The sequence below is a fragment of the Coffea eugenioides genome, unplaced genomic scaffold (genome assembly GCF_003713205.1).
Source record: "Coffea eugenioides isolate CCC68of unplaced genomic scaffold, Ceug_1.0 ScVebR1_1129;HRSCAF=1932, whole genome shotgun sequence".
NCBI lineage: Eukaryota > Viridiplantae > Streptophyta > Magnoliopsida > Gentianales > Rubiaceae > Coffea > Coffea eugenioides.
The window spans coordinates 1-10,129 of record NW_020861508.1 but is presented as its reverse complement, the minus strand read 5'-3'; the positions used below and the strand labels follow the sequence as shown (position 1 = coordinate 10,129).

The following is a 10,129-nucleotide window of genomic DNA, read 5'->3' as shown; positions in this document are numbered from 1 at the left end:
TCTTCAATTTCCTTATGTACTTCTTCATTTCTGCTTGGACGATTGAATTTTGTCTCAACATAGTCCGCAAGATACAATGAGCAAAAGTTAATGCATTCTTCTGCCAAGTACCCTTGAGCAATCGAACCTTCAGGCCTACTTTTATTTCGAACATAAGATTTTAATGTTCCTAAGTACCTAAAGTATCATCATTCCAACCTCTCTAATTAGTTCCACAAATCAAAGAAAGCAAAAAAGGAATAAACATTTAAGGCATAATGAGAATTACAAGCAGTACCTCTCTATAGGATACATCCAACGATAATACACCGGCCCACCTAATTTCACTTCAGTTGCCAAATGAACAACTAAATGCACCATGACATCGAAGAAGGTTGGTGGGAAGCATTTCTCAAGATCGCAGAGTATGACGGCAATTTCACTTTCCAAACGAACCACATCTTGAGGACAAATAACTTTAGAACAAAGCTGCCTGAAGTATCTACTCAATCGAATCAAAGGATAGCGCACTGATTTTGGCAAAGTCTTTTTCAAAGCTATAGGCATCAATTGCTGCATTAGGATATGATTATCATGACTTTTAAGCCCTGAAATTCTTGGTGATTTTACTCGAACGCATCTTGAGACATTAGCTGCATAACCATCTGGAACTTTCACTTTTTTAGCACATTGCAAAACATAGTTTTCTGTTTTTTATCCATTGCAAAGGAAGATGGAGGTAAGTACACCTTTCCAGGTTCTGTCTCAATGGGATGCAGCTCTTTTCTTATTCCCATTTCTCTCAAATCACGGCGGGAATTATAATGGTCCTTTGCTTTATCCTCAATATCCAGCAATGTCCCCCAAATATTTTCACAAACATTCTTCTCAATGTGCATGAAGTCAAGATTGTGTCTTAAGACATTATCTTTCCAATATGGCAAGTCAAAGAAAATACTCCTCTTTTTCCAATTGAAAGGCAGCTTCGGATTACCTTTCACAAGTTTTCCAAATTTAATTTGCAAGTCTCCCAATTCACTCACAATCATATCCCCGGTTTGCAATGGTGGTCGCTTTCCATGTTCTTCGGTGCCATCAAAGAATTGGGCTTGCTTTCTAAATTTATGCTTACTATCTAAGAATCTCCGATGACCATATAGCAATATTTGAAACTATGAGTCAACCGTCGTGCATGAGTGAACTTGTGACAAACAGGACAAGCATATTCACCTTTAGTGCTCCAGCCAGATAACATTGCATATCCAGGGAAATCACTAATGGTCCACAACAGAGCTGCATGCAATTGAAAATTTTCTTTTTGGGATGCATCATAAGTTTGAATGCCAAAATCCCACAATTCGGTCAATTCTTTAACTAGAGGCTGTAGATAAACATCAATATTATTCCCAGGAGAGGATGGTCCGGGTATTAACAAGGACAACATGAAGTACGGTTGCTTCATACACATCCACGGAGGTAAGTTATATGGTATTAAAACTACAGGCCAAGTACTGTGTGTAGAACTCATGTTGTTGAATGGATTAAACCCGTCAGATGCCAACCCCAATCTAACATTTCGACAATCCTTAGCAAATTCTGGATGTAGATGGTCAAAAGTTTGCCAAGCTGGAGAATCAGCTGGATGTCTCATACAACCATCTTTTGTACGTTTTTCCTCATGCCATCTCATTTGAGATGCAATTTTAGAAGACATAAATAGTCTTTGTAATCTAGGTTTTAAGGGAAAATGCCACAACAATTTTTGAGGAATTTTCCTTTTTTCCCCAGTTGGATCATTTTCTGAAGCAACCCACCTAAGCTCGTTACATGTTTCGCATGAAGTCCTTTTCTCAGCACTACCCCAATAAAGAGAACAATCATTAGGACATGCATCGATCTTTTCATAACCCAACCCCAATGTATTCATCAATTTCTCAGCCTCATAGTAAGAAGACGGCAAATTAGTCATGGCCTCTGGAAATGCTTCTCTCAACAGCTCAACAAGCATATTAAAAATCTTGTTACTCATCTTACCCAGGCATTTTAGGTGAAGCAAACGAATAATGAAAGACAATTTCGAGAAATTTTTGCAACCACTGTACAAATCCTGTTGAGAATCATCAATCAATTTGTAAAATTTTTCAGCCTCTGAAACAGGAATGTCCCCTTCTGTATTCAATTCATTTGTTCCATGTGGTATCCCAAATACATCATGGACCAAGTCTTGCATGTCATTAGTCCCATTTGAAACCCCAATTGATGTATTTTCAGAATTAGATGTGGCTTCATTGTAGTTTGAAAGTTCTCCATGTGCTATCCAATTATTATAACCCTTGATAAATCCTACCACTTTCAAATGATCATATGCTTCCATTTTTGTCACACAAACACCCATGCCGCAATCTTTGCAAGGACACAAAATCTTTCCGTCACAACTTGATCTAGAAAATGCAAAGTTTAGAAACATTTGAAGTCCTGTCTCGTACTTTTCACTTGTTCTTGGAAAATCCATCCATCTTTTATCCATACTTTGAATATAAATAAATGTCCTCCAACAAGCTTCCAAGAGCATGAAAACAACAACTACACATTAGTACTTAGAAAACTAGACAAATCCCATAAAATCATTGAGAATAAGAAGCGCCCTGATTTTTTAAACTCAGGCCATGGCTTACAAGTCCCTAATTTCAAGTTCAAGAATTTACAGTCTACTAAATCAAGCAGCCCAGCAAATAAAGGAAATCAACAAAATGCAAAATTTCTCAACAAGCTGTAAAAACAGAATTTGCAAGCAAGCGGATAGAAATTTTATTTACCTAATACCAGAACAAAGCCCTTCGTACCAACTCCTGCACTCGCGTCTTCGCAAAACTCCTAACTTCAATCTGAAATGTCAAAGGTTAAACAAACACATGAGCATGAAGACTAAAGGTGAAATTCAAGAATCTTACTAAATTTCCATCAAAGTATAGATACATCTCTGGTGTGTAGTGAAATGTGAAAGAAAGAAGAGAATCTATCTAGCTTTTTATTTTATACTCATAATCTTTTTTTGGTCTCAGGAGTACAATTTCATGCACATAATCATAAAAATCAAGTCAACTGTGGGAGTAGAAAAGGAAATTAAACATTCTCCTCATTGTTGATTCATTCCCTGATCAGCTGACTACATACAAGAAATAGAAGTCATGAAAACTTTGCCCAGCTCTTCCTCTTGATTATTGAGTGGAGTGCAAAATTTTTAGGACTTCTGGATTGAGGACTTTCCCGTATCAAAATTTGAAATTATCCTTCAGGTAACATCAATGAACATTACTGGAGGTAAAGAGAGAAGCAGGAAGAAACAGAGCTATGCCATTACTGGAATGCAGAAGCTCAAGCTATTTGTAGCAAAATGGAGCTATCGATTTCTATATGCAATGCACATTGGCTGCTAAGAGAAACCGTTAATGCACTTTGAACACCACAGAAAAGAAAATCATTTGGATGATAGGAAGAAAGAAACTTACAATTAAACATAAGAGAATGCATGCAGCAGCCCCAGGGAACAAAGCGTACCAAAAGTTGAGGCGATGCAGTTTAGGAGCATCAATGAACAACAGAGGTAAGCCGGCAGCTGCCATTAGTACATATGATGTCCCATTTTAGTACAAGAACAAGATTTGGCAGGAAAAGGCTACTGAGATTCATGAGTGTTTAGTTAGATACCAGGTGGATGTATTGCACGAGTGCAGATCATGAATGCTATGTCATCCTGAACTGGGAGGGGTGGAAGTTCAACAAGAAAATGGATAGGGGAAGAAAAAAAAGAAAAAAGACTAAAAAATACAATACAGTTTTACAACTATGTTTCATATATTAACATTAAAAGAGATTCACAGAAAAAAATGAAAAACAGGGGGGAATTGACATTTTATCGAACAGGTTATGGGCAACAGCTTCATTGTGTTTACCACTTCAATTTTGGAACAAGATATGCGCGCCTGAAGTATCTTCCCGCTTTCCCAATGTAGAGCTCCGTTCTTCAGCTTTTACTTCCTGCCTGCCCTTCCAGATGTCTTAGCCGAGGGATTTAAAGTTGAGGTTAGAAAAGATGAAGATGGTTGTTTGTGGAGATAGCTTCGATTGCTACCAACATTCTGGACTGGCCGAGAATGCTTGTATGCTGAGAGGTGAGAGAGATGAGAAGAAGAAAATTTTCACCAAGTCCTTTTGCCGGCAAAATGAAACTTCACAGTACTTCAGCAAGTGTTTTGGAGCCAAAATAAAACGATGTCGTTTTCTGTGTTTTTTCGTTTTTTTTTTTTTGGTTCATCTCACACTTTCTAGAGTGTCATCATAGGTAGCCTAAAGGCACATTATTATTTGTATATCATGATAAAATAAAAAAATTATAGTACATATTATTGAATTTATTAATAAGTGTCATGATATGTTTACTATAATGGCAGAAACCAGCAAATGTCCTTATAGACATGTCAGGAAAGGTCATTTTTGTTGTAGTGCAAGTTTGAGCATATTGCTGATGGAATCCAAATCTTTGCACACATTCCAATTATATATTTCCTCATATGGTTCATCTATCAAACAAGGTCAACAGCTAGCATGCAGTTAGAGTTCAAAATAAAATAACGAAGAGTAGTATAATAGTTCTGCATAAATTACCTGCAAAAGTAAAACAACCACATCCAAGTGTAAAAATAGGCAATTCTTCATCTTAAAATTAGATAATATTAATAGATGACTTTCTGAGAAGTGCATTCTTCATTAATTAAGAGAATGCTTTAAACTAATTTGATACATACAGGTTTTATCAATTTTTACACCAAAAACATCATTACAACATTTCTAGCCACACAAAAACAGCCAGGCGATATGCAACCAGTGAAAATAAGCAAATTTAACCTATCCAATCTGCAGAGCCAGGGGAACTACTAGCATCTACCTCCTCTTCTCTGTCGATGATCTCACCTGTAAACAGTGCTATTCTGTTCCTCTATTACAATCACAGAATGCAACATCCTCAAATTTCCCAAGTCATAATATTTTGTCCACCAGTATGAAGATCAAACTCTCAAACTTTCTGACTACCCTGTTTCAGTTTCTACAAAGAAAGTTCATTTTGAGCAGCTTAGTATAAGTTTCAATTTCAAGAATTTCATGCATTACAGATTGGAGTAAAAGGTCAACCAGCCATGCTATACATAAGGCTCACCACTGGAGCTCCAGCTTTTGAAGATATTTACACTAGTGCACACTGTGCCCCAAAAGAATACTGAAATCAGGTATAGTGACCTTTCAACACCTGTTCTTTATTTGCTTAGGACCAGATTCTTTAACACTATTTTAATCCTCCTCAACAGTGTACACTTTTGGTCTTAGTCGCATACAAAGAGAACAAATGGAAAAAAAAAAAAGGATGAACCTTACAATTGTAATTGATAGTCAACGAGATTTCTTCAGGCGTTTTGGGGGCCTTATGGTTTCTTTCTTGGAATTCTCTGTAATTTTCAGATCTGTATGAGACTGCAAGCATCGCCAAGGAAATGCAACATGGTAAGCTGATTTTCCAATAAAAGGATCAATGCTCACAAAGATAAGCTAAGCATTCAGTTATAGTGAGAAACGTTGCAGTAAGAACATACATCTTCACCACAGACGAGTTTAGCTCTTTTTTGTTACAAGATAATGGAGCTATATGATTGAAGAAACTTTAATGGAGTTTTGAAAAGATTACCCAGCTTCGCTCAACTAATTAAATTGAGTTTATCCTAAGCGTGGTCAATGTTTTCCAGTCATGATGCATAACAACTCTTCCCAAAAGATACTCATATCCACACTACCTGGAATCTTAGCCTATTGCCTAACATGTCTCATAATCTACTCGTCTGATCTTAGCTTATAATAAATACTGAGCCTATCACAATGCCCAGGTTTCACTTTTTATTTGTATTATTACTCATTCCAGCATGTGGCCATATCAAATTTCTTACTTTTTGCTTTATTTGTGTTTGTGATCAATAAATGTCTGTGAAGTAGCTACTTGTGACCATTCTATTAACTTAATTTCAGAAGTTTGAGTCAGGTGAAAAAAGATACATGAATTTATCAATTTCATAGAAAATAAAAAGTAAATGATTAAAATGGTGATCACTAAAACCGTGCCTAGATTATTGAAAACATTACTTTTGGCAAAATTTCACCTTTAAATTAAATTCTAGTGTATTGTACTTCCTTAACCTCTTCCCTCAGTTTGTCCACTGAAAATTATATCAGCAAATAGAACAACTTGAAGTTCAAGGCTCCTGTCAATTACTCTGTGAATACATAAAAATTTAGAATCACCCTATCACATTATTTTGCTGAAACTCTCAAATTTTATTTCATCATCTTAAAGTTAGAAGACAACAGAAAGAGCAAAGCATAAAAAACATTCTACCTATTTCTTAATTTCTTCTTTCTTTTTGGGTGTTTGTGTGTCTGGCAGTGGTAATTCCATTCAGAACTTAATTCAAGAAGGTTTCACATACTAGTTTATATCTAGTGCAATTGATGGTATTTATTTATTTATTTTTGTGTCATAATGAGGAGCACTTAAATTCATTTGCTAAGATAATTGATAATCTTTGTCCTATCATTGCATGTAAAGTAAGCTACAAAAGTTTGAACGCACATTTCAAACACAATGAAGCAAATTCTATGCAACTTGAAGGAGCTATCTATGTAACCTTGTTTAGCTTTATTTCAAGGGTAAAATCTATAGTGTATTCAGCTAATCTAAGACAGGTGTGGAAAGGTAAAGAATATGGCAAAGAAGCAGGCACGTGGAAAGGTAAAGAATATGGCAAAGAAGCTGATATGTACGGAGGATGAAGGGAATATTTCTACAAAAGCAAGTGGCGACCTATAAACCCGTTGGGGGATGGGGAAATGTTGCGTACTGCAGAAGCTAGAAATGTATTGGGGTGTGACGGAATTAACATAAATATAATGGGTCTACGAATAAAACACCGAAAAGGAAGCGTAAGCAGTACTAAACACAGCCATACTTGACTTTGAAGCAACATATGGTCATTATTGAATAACGAGTTGAGAGCCTTTAAGAAGTGAAACTTAAGAAAATAAATGTTTGAAATATTAAGTTTTTTAATTATCTAATTTATTTTGATTATAGACGTTCTAATAGATAGTCATTTGGAGGACTTCTAAAGCTGAAGTACTGAATCCTTTTTGGACTTTTAATAAATTTGAGTTATTTTTCTTTTGATTTCTCACTTTTCTAACAACTTTTATCTAACCTACTAAATTTGAATTATTAAAATTGATTTTAATTGTTATATTAGTAAAATATTAACATTTGTGAAAACTGGGTTCGTGGGAAGACAGATTGTTGCCTGTTTCACATTTAATTGAATACAAATATCTCTACTTTACTTAAAGCGTCCAAGGTTGAGGAACAGTGAATTTCAATTGATTCTCCCGATTATGGGCATTACATCAACAAAATACTATCTATTTATGGACATTTTACTCTGAATCATTACATTTATGTAAAATACATAAATATTTATAACTAAAATTGAAAAAGTGTTACACTAATATTTTTACGAAAGGAAAACTATAAATTTTGTATTTAACAAATTTTAAATATGTGAAAGTAAAAAAGTTTTGCCCATAACATACCAGCTCTTTATGAGTTTTTTGCATTACATCAACAAAATACTAACTATTTATGGATATTTTACTCTGAATCATTACATTTATGTAAAATACATAAATATTTGTAACTAAAATTGAAAAAGTATACTTTTACGAAAGGAAAACTAGTAGATTTTGCATTTAACAAATTTTAAATATGTGAAAGTAAAAAAGATTGCGCCCAAAACATACCAGCTCTTTATGGATTTTTTTGCATTACATCAGCAAAATACTAGCTATTTATGGTATTTATACAAAAAAAATGAACTTTTCATCTTCAAAGTTTGGGTGGTTGGCCAATTTCATCCTCAAAGTTTCACCCCAAACATATTGCATCCTCAAAGTTTCGTAATTTTGGCCAATTAAGGACAATTGACGGGAAATGAAGAATTGATCGTTAGAACCAACGATTTTACCCAACAAAAAATGGGTAAAACCGAATAGAGCCATTTTTAATGGAACAATTGCAACGAACAAAGGCTCAATTCTTCTCCTTCTTCGCTCTGTCTTTCTGCAACCCCAAAATTTTTTTGCCAATCTCTGGAGTTTTAACGACCGTTATACAACTTTCAAAATAAATAAATTCATTCTAAATTTTTATTTGGGATTATTTCATTAACCAAATCGCGGTCACTTTGTGTAAAGTATCACTTTCCCATAAAAGACCTGCTCTTTATGGCTTTCCTCTATTATAAGAACAGGGTACCCATTTTTTTATAACTAAATTTATTTATTGAATAAAATAAAAATAAATTCATTTTCTAATAAAAGACCAGCTCTTTATGGCTTTCCTCCATTATAAGAACAGAGTACCCATTTTCTCATAAATAAATTTATTTATTGGATAAAATAAAAATAAACCCGTTTTTCAATAAAAGATCAGCTCTTTATGACTTTCCTCCATTTTAAGAACAGAGTACCCATTTTTCCATAAACAAATTTATTTATCAGATAAAATAAAAATAAACCCATTTTTTCAATAAAACATCAGCTCTTTATGATTTTCCTCCATTATAAAAACAGAGTACCTATTTTGAAAGCAAAAAGAAATTTGTTTATCGGATAAAATAAAAATAAACTCATTTTTCAATAAAACACCAATTCTTTATGACTTTTTTCCATTATAAGAAAAGAGTGCCCATTTTGTCATAAACAAGTAACTTCTTTAATTAGAAACCATCGACCCCTTACCAAAGACGATCAAATGCAACTAAATGATTTTCTTGCAAGAAAGTTGCCAAAAGCAGCTTTGTGACTGTAGTTGCTACTTTTTTTTTTTCAACCATTTTTCTAGCAAGAGGTATCATTAATGTCAATATTGAGATATAGCAAAAATTTTATACGAAATAACAAACCAATTTGTCATTACAAATACAAAACGAGCAACAATATATTACAACCAATACTATCAACAGTACAAAGCACAAAGATACTCAAATCAAATCCTAATTAGGCTTTAATATGTACAACCAAAATTGCCAGGGATAACAAATGCTAAGATAGACGATGTACCGATATACAATGAGTATCATGTTTGCATTAATTGGCGAAGTCCATAATCGAAGTAGCTTGTAAGAGCTTCATAGCCAGGTTTACTACAATCCACCATCAACCTACAGAGTCCAATGGAAAAAAAATTATTAAACAGAAATTTACATTGGTAGTTAGATAAATTAAACCTGCATTAGCCTACATATATCAACTAAGACATTGATCCTCATATTGTTGCATGAAAAGAAATGAAAATGAGGGACTTTAAAAGAAATGCTAAGGATCACTTTTATTAACCACAAGTACAAAATGTGAACTGAATTTCAAACTACAAGTTGGTAGCATGTACTTAAGATGAAGAAATCATTATGACCCCAATTGACATGAAACCAATCGTAAAGTAACGCCAAGGCTGTTTCCTTCAACACAAAAATAGTAAATGCATTCACTCATTCAAAATTGAGAAGTAGCTAAACAAGCGTAACTTTCGGACTTGGAAAGCATGAAATGAACTTGGAAAAAGGAATTAGATTTTACTACCAACAAGGCTTCCAAGGTGCAAATAGCCAATGAGATCCTTTTTTTTTAATCCTTATTATTTTTGTCCAGTATGTTCACTTAAAAGAAAACTATATTCTATTTACTAGATCTTTAGTTAAGAAATAAACAAAAAATTAAATCATCAAAAAGCAAAAAGACCAAAGGCATTAAAACTTGCACAAACATTCAGGAGGAGGAGAAGTTATCACCTAAGAGAATCACATGCAACGCAATGAAAGCATTAGAATTAACCCAAAGGAAGGGAAAAAATATGCTTCATGAATGGTCCTACAACACCGAAACACAAAACAATAGATAATGATGAACCACCACAAACCAGTCCAAAGACAAGCAAAATCACCTACACCATCAATCCTAATCACCAACCGGAGTAGAAAGTCATCCAAAATTTCAGATAAGT

General features: G+C 34.1%; 1 protein-coding gene across 1 annotated transcript; it reads right to left on the bottom strand.

Moving 5' to 3' along the window:
- Nucleotides 1–653: 653 nt before the first annotated feature.
- On the bottom strand, nucleotides 654–2,374 carry LOC113754946. Its single transcript, XM_027299110.1, has 2 exons — nucleotides 1,210–2,374; nucleotides 654–1,114 (listed from the first exon to the last, which is right to left on the bottom strand). Exons 1-2 carry the CDS (start codon nucleotides 2,372–2,374, stop codon nucleotides 654–656), a joined length of 1,626 nt encoding a protein of 541 aa, XP_027154911.1.
- Nucleotides 2,375–10,129: the final 7,755 nt, after the last annotated feature.